The sequence below is a fragment of the Haliaeetus leucocephalus genome, unplaced genomic scaffold, assembly GCF_000737465.1.
Source record: "Haliaeetus leucocephalus isolate CR32 unplaced genomic scaffold, Haliaeetus_leucocephalus-4.0 Scaffold173, whole genome shotgun sequence".
NCBI classification, from domain to species: domain Eukaryota; kingdom Metazoa; phylum Chordata; class Aves; order Accipitriformes; family Accipitridae; genus Haliaeetus; species Haliaeetus leucocephalus.
This window is the reverse complement of record NW_010972609.1, coordinates 12,049,036-12,066,559: the sequence shown is the minus strand read 5'-3', so window position 1 is coordinate 12,066,559 and position 17,524 is coordinate 12,049,036. Positions and strand designations below refer to the sequence as shown.

Sequence of the window (17,524 nt, the reverse complement as noted above, 5' to 3'; positions counted from 1 at the left end):
TTCATGAAGTTCATACAGTTTCCCAACCACAAAAATTGTACACTTTGTACTTGCTTCCCCCTTCAGATTCTTTTTCTGGAGGTAAGTAATTTGATATAATGTGCTTTAAATGAAGGATTCAGAGCAATTTATAATGTATACCTAGGCAATTTTGCTTAAAGCACAGTGACAAAAGCTGTGTCATTTGTTAAAAAGAAGGTTTTATGAAAGTAACAACTGTTGTCACCAGTCTTTCTGGAATATCTTCTCTTAATGAGTTGATTCCAGGTGTCTTGCTTTCTGGAGTAGTTTAAATAGTGTAAGTAAACATACACTGCACAGTGTTAATATATAGTAACAAATATATAGCTGCTTGAATGACTATTTGTATAAATCGTTATGGTTTTGTGGCAGTTGAGCCTTGATCTAGGTCCCAGCTGAGTTGCAGCTTTTTAATGTAATAATGTTTCACATGCACAGTAAAAATTGCAGTACCTTGCACTATCTGTTTGCTATTTATTTCTGCACTAACTCTGCAGTTCTTTTATTGCAGTGGGAAGTTTGCCTCAGTGAAAATCACACAACTGAGCTTTAGCATGGGGCAAAAATTGGAAAGACATGCCTTCTAGCACCAGTCAAGAACAAGCATTGTATGGACAGACTTGAAGCAGAGAAACCACCACAGTCAGACTTCAACGAGGCTGCATGCCAGCATATGTATAGGAGACACTTTGTTCAGAGAGCTCTGCAAAGGACTTAATGCAGCCTCAGGAAGGGAAAGGGCTGAAGAACTGCTTCAGGCAAACAATGTGCTAAAGATGTACGACTGTATTCAAACATAAACCCCTTTTCCAGGCAAGGTTGCTTCACGTTGAAGACAATATCTGTTAGATTTTTTGTGTATCTTGACAATGAAAATGGTATTTGAAGTACAGTTATTCCTAAGGTAATTTGCAGGACGTACATTATCAGACAATCAGTATCACTTTTTTTTTTTTTTTTTTAACCTTAAGTTTCATGAAAAGCACACATTAATCTATTCTAGCTCTGGGCCTTCAACAGTCCTTCCTACATTGGGAACACTTGAGGTAAATTAAGTTTTCAAAGCACACTGATGAATGTTCAGATATTCTTCCCTCTCAAACCCTCAACAAATGCCTATGTTGAGAACCAATCTCCCACTACATCATTATATTTCTGTCCTAAGCCTCAGGGCTGGATACACAAACAGGTCTGCATGTTCTTCAGTTTCCGGTCATGCTCACCTCCCCCAAACTCCTTTCCAGTTCTTCTGATTTTAGCGATTTTAGCTATTTTCTGTATTATCTATTACCTGTATTATATATTGTCTCTGCATAAAATCTGGAATGCCTAAACCAAGAATAGCCATCCTTTCTGATACAGTCAGCTTTCTCCTAAAAAGTTTGCATGTTCAAATGCCACAAGACACAGATGACAAACCTCTCTTGGGTACAGGGACAGGCAGCTACAGGAATAATGCAAAGGAGGAAAATTCTGATTGCTTTTCCAGGGTCTCTCCACTCCTCTCTGAAGTGGGACTGGTCAGGCAGCTGAGACCCAAGAATGATCTCAAACCTGCTGGTGTCACAGTGGATTATGAAGTTAAAGTGTACCAAACAACTGGACATCCATAAGCAGCTTGAAGGACCAGATTTCCACTTGTGGAGCACAGGTTACATAGAACAACATTTATTTACACACAGTCCTCAGTCACAAAATGAGACTATTTCTTCACTATCTTTCTACTTCAAGTGCCTGACTAATTTGTTACTGTTGAGTTCCTGGACCTCTGTAGTTCAATGTACAACAAAGTAACAGTAGTTTTTCAGAAGTCAGTAAAGTACTTGCAAGTGAAATAATAACTATTCTAAAAAAAGTTGTTTTAACCAACCAATTTTGCATTATTGTACATACAACCAAACAGATTCACCTAAAAGAGTAAAAGCTAGTCACTGCAACAACTACTTGTTCATTGTAATTATAGCAAAGATCAGCTTGTTTATCAAGATGATGAAAAAGTAATAATGGCTTCTTCAAGTGTGGTGGTAAGAGAATAGTGCAGATATATATTTAAAGATGCATGACTGGGAAGAACAAGAATTATTTTTTAAAAACTTGAGGAAAATATTTTTGCTTAAAATAGGTAATTTTCTACATCTTTAGAAATGACCACTCAACTGTTACTTTCCTTCACTAGTAAAGGAGGACAGTATTTCCACATTGCAATCCAAAAACTCACTCAAGACAAATGCTTTAAACACAGTATAACATCATTCACATTAAATTTGAACTAATTATAAAGAAAGCCTAATATTCAGGTATCTTAAAGCCCATGAAAAAATGTTAAAATACTCTCCACTTGGATTGCCTCCTGTGAACTACTGACTTCCTTGCTTGCTTTCTAAATAACCATCTGCGTTAACACAGATGTTCTTGTTACCTTCTTGTGTTGCTACTGAGTTGGCAAGATCAAGGAGCATTGGATAAATAAACAATATTCCTAATGTCTTTATTAATTAAGCACCACAGTTACTGCAGAAAATATACCACCCTCCTAGTTCATCTCCCAGACTTTCTTTTAAGTGGTCTTTTAAACGCTTTAATGGTTGTGAAATCTAATTGAAAAACAGAGGGGGAGGGGGTGTTGGGTTGTCTGTGGTTTGTTTTTTGGGTTTTGGGGTTGGGGGGGGGGGGTGTTGGTTGGTTGTTTTTGGTTTTTTTAAATCTTGGATTACCTAATCTGAATTGTTTGGAGGCCAAGCTTTATCTTTTTGAATGAGGTTTCTGTCATTAAAAATCAAGTTCAAATTGCACTGATGTTTTAATGCACTAGGTGGCATAATGATATTCACATTAGAGCAAATTAAATGCTTCACCACCACCCAGGTACTTAATTGCATAATAGAAGCTACCCTTTCTGCCAGATAAGAAGTCCTATAGTAATTTCTGTAATGATAGGAATGCTAATATTATTAACCCTCTTTTTTGTTCTTTGCAAGAGTACTTCAAATTTTGAAAGAAAAAAATCATTCTTATTTAAACAAGACAATATGAAAAACTGGAGTGCTGTTCACATCAAAATACTGGTCATCTGATTCATGCACTTTCCATTGATTCCCTATGGTCAGAATATCTTATTGCTTCTAAATAGGTGCACAAGAAGGGTGAAAAGAGAGTACAGAGAGTAGTAAAACTTTCTCATTTACTATCCTTCCTCAGCTCTATAAACTGGTAAACCTGGGCTGTCACCAGCTGATAGATTATTTACAGATGACATAGCATTGTACTGGCCTGTGTTGTTTAAACTCCATTAGCACTTGGAGGATCATTAAGCTCCTTGCAGAGAAAATTTCTTTGTTTCTCTTGATATATGAAATATCTCATTCTCCCCCATCAGAAACCAGGCATGTACTGGATCCACATAACATACAGATTCTCAGCAACACAATTTTAGGCAAAGAAGCAGACAAGGTGATAACAAAATACTCCTGTCATAAACCTGTCTGTTCAGTCAGATCAGTAGGATTAACATCCAGCCCCTCGTGTTGCAGACTTAGGTTTTGGCAAGATGTGATTTAAGAATTGAAGGCCCAGGTGAAAAATGATCTACTGAAAGCAGAGAGTTCAGTTAAAAATCCTTTAAACCCTCCTCCAATCCTGACTGTGACAAAGTTTACGCTGAACAGTTTTACTTGTGACCAACATTAAAGTAGATCAAAGACATACGAGTTTGAGAGTTACCACTTTTTCTAGGACTCCTGTTTTGTCAGCTTTAATATGGGCCACATTAAACGCATGCTGACACTGCCAGGAATTAGACCAGGTGAGTTGAATCAATCTTTTCCATTTCTAACTCTATTAATTCCACTATTATAGTGGACATAATGAAAGATCCTTTTAGACTGATTCTGGTGTCAATCTGAACCAGCATTATGTCAAAAAAAATTTAAGTCATCTTCATTTACTGTAAGCTCAGAGACTTGCTTTTTGCTGCAGATGTTTCGTCACGGTTTGCTTAAATTCTGGGCAGTAAATTACAAGATACGTCAATGTAAAGTGGCAGTGAAATCATTTATCATTAACTTGAAGAGGCCATTATTCAGCTGTAGAAGATGACTGTTTTATGAAATACAAAGGATGAGATCATGATTTAGTGACCAGAAGTGTTCATTTCCAAAACACAGCAGTAAGTAGTAAGAGTGAGAAAGGAACAGAGCCTAAGCAGTTGATATAATTTTATCTGGATAATGTTTTGATGTTTGCTGTCCCAGTTAAAACTGGCTTTTATGAGACCTGCTGCTGATTAGCAGACATTTCTCTATTGGCTAGCTACTATATCTGTCCCAGTTCTTTCTGTGCAATTTTACAACTCTCACAAGTTACTGCAGTACCACAAGCAGGTGCCCTACCTGAGCAACAGGAAAGGATTTAAAGAGGTATAAAGCTTTCTGTCTTTTAAGGGTTATTTAAAACATAGGAGTTTCTAAACAAACACTTCAGAGAGTCCAGAAATTATAATTTCCCTAGTTTTTGATGCATTCACTAACGTGTTTACCTATTTTATGAAAATTATCCCCACTTAGAAAGCTTACTTGTGCAAACAACTGAATAGGATAATGTTATTGGTGGGACTAATTTTGTAAAGACCGAAGACGCGTTCAGCACAGAAAAGATGAGCATAATATGGAGCACAGTATCAAACACCACCAAGTTACCAGTTCCTAGAAGAGATTAAAGACTTCTCTGTTTTATGACACAGTCAGTAAAGAATGCTAAAGTGCCTACCTTTTCCAGCTGGTACATCCCTTCCTCTACGCAGCAAATGGATGCCAATGTTCTCAGCGTCTGGGGATAAAGACACCTGAAACAATCCTGGCGACAGATCTTAAAGAGAGCAACTACACCTCCTTCCTGCAGGGGAAAAGCAAAAATCAGCACTGAATGTTTCTCTGGTATTTAACTGAGATTGGGATGGGGGCAGATTCCTTCAGTAATTTATCCAAATTAGCTATCATCACAACACCAACAAAGAGGGTGTTAAGCTCACACAGAGAACTCAAGTTGATTAACGCTTAATATATAAGTGATGAAAAAGTAATATAACCTCAGTGGGAGGTGTGCTTAAGCAATTGACTTTTACCAATTACAAGCACAATTTAAATTAAACTTGACATTCATGCGAAAATTACAAAGAATTATCAATAGGCAGCAATTGGAGTGACATATAAGTCATAGTTAAACCATATGCTATTAGTTTTAAACAGATTTTTGTTAGCATTCCTCTACACTTCCGAGCTCCATGCAATATTTACTTAACGCTAAAATATGAAAGAGAAGATCATATAACTGAAGAGCTACTGAAAGCAAGGTGGAAATAGGTGTCAAGTTCTATACGGTTAAAATCCATATCTTCATCCTCTAATACATAAAACTTGCATTCCTACAACTTTTTTCTTTAAATGTGGCAATAATGACAAAGACTTCAGTATATATACAACCTTACAGTAGCTATCCTTAATCATTTCTAACACAACTTGTAAACGTGTGTTAGCAAAGTTCACATAATAAATGGAAAGATATAAATAAATAGAGGCAATATATGCACTTCATGTGGTGGGGTTTTTTTGGCTTGTCCTTCATTCAAAAATGTTATGCCATCAGGTAGACTACAGATGCCTTATACTATGTAAAAGCAGACATACAATGAAGAGGAAAGCATTTAAAATATTAATGACATGAAATTAATGAAAGATCTCAGACTGAAGTATTCAGATTACAGTAATAAATTAAAAATAGTTGGAATCATGGACCAAGTGGAATATACAGCCTCCTTTTTAAGCCTGCTTCAGTAGCTTCGGTATAAAAATATTTTTCAGATTCATAGAAATAATCTTTTTCTCCTCAACCATTTGTGTTATTTGAAAGCTCAACAGGTTGTACTGACATAAAAACCTCCAGACTACAATTCAGACTTCACTCATTTTCAGAATTCTACATTTTTGTACCACTTCTGCTGGAATAGAATAGACAATAATAGAGCAAGCAAAGCTATCTATTCAGTCTAACAAAAATATATACCAATTTATAAGAAAATTAGAATTAGACAAAATTAGCACCTCAACATATTTTCAAGACAGAAGTTTTATAGTATGCCTTTGCACACATATAAGTAATTTCTGTAAGATCAGTGAAAACAGTAGGCTTACTGAGGTTTGCTAACAGTAAAATTTATTTCTGGAATTGTAAGAAGTGCACATGTATCTCCATGAGTTATTTTATATCTAGTACTGCTATATATAGCCTAGTGCAGAGAGACATTTCTGAGCCTTTGAAGTAAAAAAGAGGCAGTACACCAACAAAAAAGTTTGTCACATTTTTCCTTTCACAAAGGATATTGATATTTCACCCAAGCGGTAATTAAATTATCTATGAAAAATATAGAAAAAAGCTACTACAGTATTGTCCCCAAACCTAAAGTAACTGGGTTTATTTATTTATTTTATTATCAATTTGAAAGTCCCCACAGTTCAGTGGAATTGGAGATGATCTGATTCTCTGCTTTAGTCATAAGCAGAAGTTTGTGGACAACACTAGTAAAGCTCAAGTGATGTTGGCACATTTGCTTCGAGCTTTCTACGTGACAAATGGGTGCCCTGCTTTTGCCTCTGAGGGACAGGAAGTGATTTATCACTGCATAGGAGATCTAAACTGTTTATTTTGTGCCCTGTGTGCCATTACCAAGCTGTAAAATATTGATCATGAGTAATGAACCTAGAGAGCTGTAAGTGAAATATGGAATAGGTAGGAAATACTGAGCCTGGTTCTATGGTTTGTCAAAAGCTTTCCCCTCACTGGGATCTCAGCATTCCTCAGGACATATTCACCTTTTTCAAGATTTGTCCCCTGCATCTTTTGCAATGATGACAAAACTGTTCCATCTGACAGGGATACAAATAGAGTGGTCAAATGTGTAAACAGTACCATTCAGACAAAGAAACATAACAGCACTGAGCTTTGCTTGCTTTGGAGATTAACTTTCATGTTTCCAAAAGCTCCCGATATGTCTAAGCATGCTTTTATTTATCCTTTGCAGACTTTTTGGTATTTCCAGGTTTTGACCAAATAACACATGAAATGCTGCTCTTGCTGTAGTTCAAGTTTCATCTGGGACAGGCTTCGCATATTCTGTGAAGCAGTATCTGAGAGAGAACTTGCTTTACTGCTTGATGACCTACTTCTCTCCTATATTAGATTAACAGGAATTCAATTTCATTGAGACATCCCTGAGATGCTGCTCTTCAGAATGGCTAGCAGTAGATAAAATCACCTGAAATACAATCACAAAAAGTATGTGAAGGGGGTCACGACTATAAAAAGCCCCACTATGCATAGTGAGTTGAGTGAACACAGAGGGGAGAGAAAAGGCATCCAACTGTAAGGTGTAATATTTTCCAGTTTCAGCCTGAAATGACTCAAAGTGCAATGAATTCTCATCAAGCCTTTCCTCATGATGAAGGACAACATTTATAATTAGCTTGAAAAATGATCTCCAAAGAAATCTTTATAATAAATACTTGCTAGAAAAGGAACTGACATTCAAAGAAGGTAAGGCCAAGATGTATTAGGAGCTTCTCAGAGCAAGTGATCTGCTGCACATCCATGTGGAACTCAAATAGTCAAGCATTCCCCAAAGAAGGATGTGATAAGAAGGTATGGCTATCTTCATTATCTTCATTTTTGCTTCTCTTTCTTTTAGGAGACTATTATTATGGCATCCAGTTCAACGCAGTTGGTATTAGACTCTATCATCAGTGAAATGGATTTATTTACAAAGACTTTTTTCCTTTATCATTCTATGTCCCAGCATTTATTTATTGTAACTCTGGAACTGATTTTTACTGATTCTTCTGGTTGTTACAAAGCCAAATCAGTTTAGAACCAGTCTACTTCAAGTAATGCTAGTTTTTGACAGTTGCTCTAGTCCACTCAAAATTTATAATTTCTGGTTTTTAGCATCTCCTTATGCTCTCAGAACACGAAGGTAAAGTTTTAACAACCAAGACTAATTTATAATTTTTAATATGAAAGATCCCAGGATCAAAATCTAATAGATATAATGTAATAAAAAAGACTTTTGTGAACACATCACTGCAAACAATGATACAGCAAGTTAGTTACAATGTTTGATGCTTAAGTATGTGTCATAAGACTTGACAGAGAAGTATTTTAGCGGTATTTGGTTCCAAAGGTAGGAAACTGATCTGCAGACAGAAACCTGACGAAAACTTTTCCCTGGTAGTTACAACAAGTGCTCTACTTGACTCTTCCTTTCCTCATTTTCTCTTCTTGGTTTTCAAATTATCTAAACTGGTGGAGTTTCAATTATGCTGCCACCAGTGTAGTTGCTTATAGATGAATGCTACCTATTACGGTTCAAAACTCACAGCTCAACGTTGGTTCTTCTATTAGCTCAGAATTCAAGGATTATTATTATTATTATTTAGGCTTTCTACCTTCATTTCTTATCTTGCCCTTGCTACTACTTATTTGTGTTAGAGATCTTAGTCTTTACACTTCTGACAGCTAGTGAGAATGACTAGCTGGCTGTCAGGGTAAGTCAGCAACATGACTCTTTCGCAGCAGATTAAAGTTACATGCTAAAAAAAAAAAGTCAAAGAATGCCTCCAGGTGGAATAAAATTATAGGTGACACTTCAGCATAAGGGGTTGGTTTTTCAAAGCCTTTTTAAATTTTGGTAAAATACTGGCAGGGGAGGAGAGGGAGAGAGAGAGAGAAGACCAAAACCCTTACCAAGATGTAAAGTGAGAAACCAGTTCCTATAATATTCTAGCTTTACAATATTATCATGGTTCTTTGTTTGCATGTCCGCGATTTTGATTGCTTTAGAGTTGTAATTTATAGCTTGGGACAGGAAAAAAGTGAACAACAGAGTTCCACAAGATCACACGTTGTCATGGAGAGTAAGACTTCAAGGTTACATGAACAAATTTGTTGTGTTTTGCTTTCACTGTAAATAAATATTCCACTTCTCCAGCTAGTTTTTACAGAAGATAATATGACAACTCTCAAGGGAATTTCTGTATCTGTGGGAGGTTTTGAGATCTTTGCAAAACTTGAATCCATTTTCACCCTCTCAATGAGTGGGCACAGTTCCAGAATTTTTTTTTTTTTTTTTTTTTTTTTAAATCACCCTGCACTTTCACTGTCATAGCTAACTAGTCAAGTGACTGAATTCAAAATTCTGGTCTGTTACAATTCCTCTGCCACCTTGCTCACTGATGCAGGTAACTGAGGTAATACAGAGGGTGAAAGATAATGGTGAGTCAGGACAAATGTATTTCACAGTGCACAGAGGAAACGGACACATAGGACAGGTGGTGCAATCAGCACTGTAATTTGGCAACCAACTGCCACTTAGGGTTCTTTGCATAAACGGATGCACTTCCTCCCTTGTAAACCTGTGACACATCCAGGTTTTAGCAATAAATTTAGTGATTTGTGGAAGGTCAGACTTCACTTCTGCTAAATTAAACTGTTACGGGATTCACACAATGATAAAAAGCACAAGACTGATTTTCCTCAATATGTTAGTTCTGCACTTCCTCAATACTCAACATTTTAACATTTGTTTTTGGATACCACTGAGTGGAGCTCAAATACCAATTTAGAAAAAATTAAACCTCTCAGGCTGTTGCCAGGATCCGCTACATGTTTCTGAGTCTACCTCATTTGCAGCCTTCAGAACAGAGCAGTAACTTTAATGAATGGTACAAACATCCATCTAAAGGCAAATCAAAAGTAAAATGAATTAAATGCTGCTGTTTAACCTCATCTCTGAGCAGGACAAGGGATTGGCACACCACTCCACAAGCAAAAGCTTGAGAAAGGAGGTTTTCTTCTTTCTATATACGCTGTGATTGTAATTATCCTATCCTCAACTCACACAATGCCCTGCCTTTCTCACTTTTTCAAGATCCAAGTGTCCTCGAAGGTGCAAACTCTGCAGGGATTGCCAGTATCATTGATCTTGGCAGAACAATTCATTTGTAACAAAAGTTAGCATTAACTACTCAGGAAACATGAACACACGCTGCCAGAAGTAACTCTGTACATTCCTCTGTAAAAGGAAAATAACAGATGCAAAGTATTTCTAAAATTACATCTTTAATAATACCTCTAACCTCCTCTGTACACATAGCTGAAGAGGTCTTGCTGTTTCTCTGCATACTCAGCCATATGCATGGCTAATTGTAAAGTTTCTCTCCATGTATGTGTCTGGTACTTTAAAAGTACTGTCAGGAGAGACAATAAAAAGATGCCCAAGATGCTGAAGGGAGTGGTAATAACTCAGGTGGCACAAAGACAACTGTAGCTGAATCAATGCCCAGAAGCCTGTTGGAGCTTACCATCCTACTGCAGTTGCTTGCACAGGCACTGAGCTTTATTAAATTGAACATTTGGGGTGTTGCAGCCTTTTTTTTTTTTTTTTAATATAATCAGACAATTGTGGTAATAAACTCTGCAGAGTAAGGCTTGCAAAAGCAGCAAAAGAACTAAAAATAATAGTTTCTCAGAGTAAATTTTGTTGTTCTTTAACCTAGATTGTCTCCTGAAATACAGAATTTCATCTTGTACTGTACATTTCAAAACTCACAACCTCTACTGTGTTAAGTAAAAAAAACTCACTTGTATTACTGGTTTACTTGGGATTAAAAGTGTATATCCCCTTACCTTAGCTATGATACGGCACAGATGAGAACCTTCCTGGGTAAGGCTGAATAAACTACTAATCGCTGACTCAGTGATGTACATACTATCGGACAATTCTATTTGTCTCAGCAGGTTCTGTGTGACATAAGATAATAAACATAATTTACTTCCAATGAAAAACGTTAGTGTTATATTTAAAGATATGATAGAGTAGAAAGACTAGTCCATTTAATCCATATCATCTTGCTTCTCACCCAAAGAAAGGAAAAAACCATGGGCAGGAGTCAGACTGATAACACCATAACACATTTATCATTGCATTTGAATAGATGTAACCAGGAATAGTGATATTTAAAAATAAATATGAACAGAGTAAGTGAACACATATGCATGTGAGAACATTCAATAAAGGACTCTTCAGCTGCTTAATAAATTATTATTGGGTTTGGCCTGGGATTGAACTAAAATTTTCAGAAGGCAACTAATTGTCTTAGTGTAAGAAGCTGTAGGTGATACAAGATTTCCTACCTTATTTATAAGGAATATTGTTATACCCTTTCTAACACTAATTTCTAAGGCTCAGGGTTCATCAGTCTTCTTGGTCTATGCAGAAAATGCCATTGTCCAATACCAGGAATTCTTGTAGAGAAATATAGTTTATTTATCCAATATATGAAATAGGTTAAATATTTTTATCTTTGCAAATAATTATCTTGCTTTTGCATGTGTGCCATTGCAGCTTCACAGAGAAACACAGCTGTCAAAAATATGAATTTTATTTAATTTTACTCTTTCTGAAAGTACATAAGATCATTAGAGGAAGAACTAATTGTGTTTGCTAGGAGGAAGAAGGTAAGCATTTTTATATTTAATCCAAACTTCGAAAGTGCAAGTAATTATCCTACATTTTACATTGTTATTTATACAAAATTCAATTATCTTCCCTTTAAGAGGCTGTGTTCTCCCACCTTTAGCATTAGAAAAATGTTCCATAAAAGACATAACTTACCAGTTCACATTTTGATATGCAGCTATCCTGAATAAAATCCTGATATGCTGATTAGAAAAGAAAGTACTTGAGTACACAATTTAAACTGAGAGTTCTGGCCCCTCACACAGATACTTGGTCTGTACCAGAGCTGCAAACTACCCTCAGACAATGCGGTTGTATGGCAGAAGTGGGCACGCAGCCTGACCGAATGGCTCAGAAAACTGTTCTTAAAAGTGTTTTTATTAATGACCTCTAATCCAAGTCTTCAGCCACACAAATACACACGAGATAATGCAGAGTTATTAATTCTGCTCCCTTAAAAGAAAAAGGAATTAGGATTTCAGGTGTATCAGTAGGTGCCAAAGTGCCCCAAGATAGGAATATTAGCAATAAGAGCTGCTCTTCATATTAAAAAAGAATAAGCATCAAAACAACACAACTTACTGAATTTTCAATATTCAAAATTATTAGCACACTTCAACTCATATGTGGCATTTCATGTAGTTATAAATCCTAACCAAAGAACTTTAGCAGGTACCTTGTTGGTTTGACTATAATTCTGCAAACGTATTCTGGAGATTCTTACCTCTTAGTAATAATCTTTTAAAACTATAAGGGATGTTTCTGAAAGAGCCACAACTTTTTTTATCTGAATGCATCAAGGTACATTAGAATTTGTCCAATACCGTGCATTAATTTTGTTTTAGCACTGTAGTAAGTACCATTTAACTATTTCCTCTTCACTAAGTCTCATTTCTTTTTCTCCAGGGACAACACAAAATTTTAGCATAACATCACCTCTAAAATATGGACAAATTAATTGAGCATAATTACATTTAGGGTTTTTTATTTGAGGAAGATTAGAGGGTGCAAAGGGATTTCTAATGAGATCTCAAGAAAGAAACCAGTGTAAGTCAAGATAGATTGGTTAGACTTGCAAGTTGTTGCTATTTCAAGAATGGTCTAATGGAAAAAAAATAATGCATTTGTAGTCTCAGCCTAATTACTCAGTGTATTTATCTACATTTAATCACCTCTGGAAACTATACATCATGCCTGCAATGACACAGCAGTGTTTCTAGAAAGTTACACACACACGTATATAACCCGTACACACACTGTATTTTATCACTACTTCCTAGAGTCTAAGACATGCACTGGTTAAAATGTGTTCTGTAATAATATACTTGCTATATGTACATCTTCTAAAAAGTTTAGCTTTTAGTGAGAATCACTGAGAGCAGGAGAGACTTGATTTTCAAGTTTTCTAAAGAAAAGTAGTGTCTGTATGAAAGGAAGAGAAAATGCGTCCAAAGGTTTTATTAACAAGACATTGTCCAGAAATTAGATGTTCTGCAATGAAGGAGACATCAGAAAAAGTAACATAGTGAACCATAAAATCATTTTGTTTGGGATTTGAGGTTATTGGAGAATTTGAAAACACAAACACCTAAATCTCTTCGCAAGTTATTTGAATTACTGATCATAAATTTGCTGAAAATTGAGAGCTGTATTTCTAATCCTTCTCTTAATGGATGCTCTCCCTCAAGATTCAACAATTTTGAAAGACTGTTTTTTAAACTATAAACTAACCTGTGCCTCATGTGTTAAAACCAGCTCTATCAACTGGCCAAAATACTGAGCAACATTAGTGAGCGTTTCATTAATAGAAGATTTCATGGACTTCAGTATCTGTTCATCTTCAGTTTGTATGCACCTGAAAAGGAAGAGAAAGGAAAGGAGTGAAGGAAAAAAAGATCCAACAGACAACTATTGGTTTATCAAGCTGATTGTCATGAGGTCTGTGGGGATATAATCGGAATTCAGCTGTTGAGAAGGACACTGGTTTTGTGCCGTTAGCATCATACCAGACTTTAGTGAAAGCTTTGTCTACACGTAGTAAGTATACCAAGGGACAAGAGTGGACATTAATGAATAATTTGGGCATCACAATGTACTTCACAGACCGCAGACCAATTTTTGCTGCAGATGCTGTGTCTTTATACCAGTGTAACTCTGCTATTTTTCCACTTATGCTAATAGTCACCCTAGGATGCTTGCATTTCAACTGCAGCTGTGTATATCCATCCATCTTTCATGACCAAAGAAGTGCTTTCAATAATTTTCATTTCTTAATGATAGCAGGATAAGGACCCAAAATAGATGTATGTCCAGATAAGTAGAGTTCATTTAAATTTAAACAGCATACTCAAAAGTAAAATTTGGCCTTCTACGCAGAAAGATTACATACAGCAGCTTTACAGAGTTAGTAAAACTATCCTGTAACCAGTGACATTTAGCTGTAACTGAAGAAAGGAGATAAAGATAGAAAACTTTATATAATTCAAATGAAATAACTAATACTTCCTCACAGAAATATATTCATTTGAATTGTCAAAACATATTCCACCCAGGCAGGCCACTGTAATGGAAGATATCATTTGGTTGATCGGTGTCTCCACCTACACAGTAGGTTCTCTTTTCAGCTTTACCTTTCTTTCACCCACCTATAACAACTTTTTGTCAAACAGTTGAGCAGGGAGAGGGCTGATTTGGGACAGGCACTATGAGATCAGAGCTCTCATTAAATCAGTGTGTCTCATAGTAGACTATAAAAGTAAAGTCTGAGCTGTGTGGGTTTGGCAAAAAGCAATAGTACTCAAGAAATGTTCTTTCCTGATAATTAGATGGTCTCTTTTTCCCTGATGATCCCCTGAGCAGAATGACTTGCACAGTGTTTAAAGTAAATCAAAAAAGACTGATTGAACTGTGCTGGAGGAAACAGGGTAACTTATGTTAGGCAGAGGAAATATCATGAGAAGAATTATAAAGAGATACTTATTTTCCAGTCTCAGCATCCTGGAGTGCACAGAGCTGAGTAAACCTACAACCGCAATTTAAAGGAATGTGGATTTATTTCAGTTAGATTTACTAATACATGGATATGTGCATACAGGACCATGTAGCATGACAGTCTTGCAACTTAAGTTTTCACACCAGCTGAAATCTTGGCTCCACCAAACTTCAAGAGAACGTTGTCACTGATATCACTAGAGCCAGACTTTCTTCCCTGATGTCTAAAAGCCAAAAAAATCCACTTGCATGCAGCTTTGTGTCTATGCTAGGCTCTGTGCAACAACAGATCCCATCTTTCATTAGGATGCAGTTTAGATAAAAGCAACTCACTTCACCCACCAGAGGCTAACATTTAGAAAGCCTTTCAGAGCTGCAGGGGCCTAGGTCAAACATTTGAGGGTGTTAGTAGATTTGTGCTTCTCATTAGAAATTCTACAACATAATAAAACAGCAAAATTAATATTTCAGCTAGAAAATTTAAATTACCTTTCTGTGAATGCTGTAAATTCTGAGCACTTGTCTAATAAAAGTTTTTCAAACTGCAGAAAGAGGAGAAAGTGGTTTTAAAGCAATACCCATATACACAATTGCTTTCTAAAAATAAATAATGCTTGTTTATGATACTTAGGTGAAAATCCTCCAGAAACATAGTATTACATATGGACACACTTCTACTCTTCTGAATAAAACAAGTAGAGATGAAATGGGAGTTTTAAACAGGCAGAAGTGTTGATCTGCTTGAGGGTAGGAAGGGATCTGGACAGGCTGGATTGACGGACCGAGGCTAATTGTATGAGGTTCAACAAGGCCAAGTGCCAGGTCCTGCACTTGGGCCACAACAACCCCATGCAACACTACAGGCTTGGGGAAGACTGGCTCAAAAGCTGCCCAGCAGAGAAAGACCTGGGGGTGTTGGCCGACAGCTGGCTGAATATGAGCCAGCAGTGTGCCCAGGTGGCCAAGGAGGCCAATAGCATCCTGCTTGTATCAGAATTAGTGTGGCCAGCAGGACTAGGGAAGTGATCGTCCCCCTGTTCTCAGCACTGGCGAGGCCGCACCTCAAATACCGTGTTCAGTTTTGGGCCCCTCATGACAAGGAAGACATTGAGGTGCTGGAGTGCATCCAGAGAAGGGCAATGAAGCTGGTGAAGGGTCTAGAGAACAAGTCCTCTGAGGAGCGGCTGAGGGAACTGAGATTGTTTAGCCTGGAGAAAAGGAGACTGAAGGGAGACCTTATTGCTCTCTACAACTGCCTGAAAGGAGGTTGTAGCAAGGTGGGTGTTGGTCTCTTCTCCCAAGTGACAAGTGATAGGACAAGAGGAAATGGCCTCAAGTTGCACCAGGGCAGGTTTAGACTGGATATTAGGAAAAAAATTCTTCATGAAAATGATTGTCAAGCATTGGAACAGGCTGCCCAGGGAAGTGGTTGAGTCACCATTCCTGGAGGTATTTAAAAGACAAGTAAGATGTGGCACTTCAGGACATAGTTTAGTGGTGGACTTGGCAGTGCTAGGTTAACAGTTGGTCTCAGTGATCTTAAAGGTGTTTTCCAGCCTAAATGATTCTATGATTCTATTTTATGACTCTGTAAAACTGAAGTTAAGAAAAAAGTAGTATTTTCTACATCATAAATGCAAAGGAACTCACGATGGGGCTTGTAGTTATTGTAGTCCAGTAGTCCTCAAAAACAAAACTTTTTTCAGTGTAATCTGTCAACATTATTAACATTCAGAATCAAGCCTATGATAAAATAGGATCCAAAATTAGCCAAGAATGTTTCTATCACTGAAATAGGATTAGAAAACCTTAAAGAAGGGATAGGTATCAGTATGTCAGGATTTCTTACGAACTGTTTAAAGTAAGTTTTAATTACCACAATAAAAAAATTAAACAAGAGAAATGTGACATCAGATGAGGCATCCTACCTGGTGCATTTCTTCTGAAGAATTCCTGGTGAACGTATTGTATTCATTTATCATTGAACGTACATGACAGTTAACTCTTACTGTCATGCTGTGGACTCTCTGCCATCTATTCTTCTCTAGCTTTTGAGCAATCCTGGTCAACTCTGTGCTTATGATCCAAGCTCTTTTTAATAGCAGCTGCAAGTTATCACATGTGCTATATTGTGAGGAAAGGATAAGTTCGTTTTGTTCATCCTTCTCAATGCTGATTGGCTTGGACTGGAGAATACACATACATTCACAGTCTGTCATCAACTTCAAATCTTCCATCCATCGCTGAACAGAATCCATTTGAATTAAGTGCATGCTAGAAGGCAAAGAAAGAGAAGGAAGAATGAGGTAAAGCAAAACAACCTTAGAATTACCACCAGCAGTACCATACAGTTGCATCCATCTACCAGGTTGCAATGGATTAACAAAAGGCAACTAATTGATCAAACAATTTGCTTGTAGTAACACAGCGACATGCTTAGCTTTCTATTCCAAACACAGGGTTTTGTTGTCTAATCACCTTTACGCTACATACCCTGTTATAAAATTATTTGTGAAAAATCAGTAGAGATTAGAGTTAAGTAAACAGGAGAAGTTTAAACTACACTTTTTGGGGGAAATGTTTCTTGTACAGAGTTTAATATGATGAAGGGGCAAAGTTATGGGTGTGTTTGCTTATTAGGACTGTACTGTCAGCTTTTTCTAGACACTTTGCCTATTAGACACGTAACAGAAAAAATTTTACCTTGCAGCATCTCTCCAAAGCCCTTCCACCCACACTGACACAGACAAACCAAGACAGCGAACAGTACTGTCAGCAATATCTGTTTCTGTCATATTGTAATCCTTTAAACCTCAGCTGGATTCGACTTCCTGACCAGTCCTTTACCTTCCCCCTTATTTCTCAATGCTCTCTGTGCACATCTGACTTCCAAAGCACATTTTTGCAATACAGCAAATATGACATGAACCAGTGAGGCTGAAAAAACCT

The 17,524-nt window shown here is 36.9% G+C and overlaps 1 protein-coding gene across 1 annotated transcript in view; it reads right to left on the bottom strand.

The window, feature by feature from the left end:
* The window catches only part of INSC (inscuteable homolog (Drosophila)), a 142,483-nt gene that overhangs the window by 51,563 nt on the left and 73,396 nt on the right, over positions 1-17,524 (bottom strand). Inside the window, exons 4-8 of the mRNA XM_010563927.1 lie at positions 16,504-16,936; positions 15,065-15,117; positions 13,316-13,439; positions 10,753-10,866; positions 4,786-4,911 (exon numbers count right to left, since the gene is read on the bottom strand). Of these exons, the coding sequence (XP_010562229.1) occupies positions 4,786-4,911; positions 10,753-10,866; positions 13,316-13,439; positions 15,065-15,117; positions 16,504-16,936 (850 nt within the window). The remainder of the gene's footprint in view (positions 1-4,785; positions 4,912-10,752; positions 10,867-13,315; positions 13,440-15,064; positions 15,118-16,503; positions 16,937-17,524) is intronic.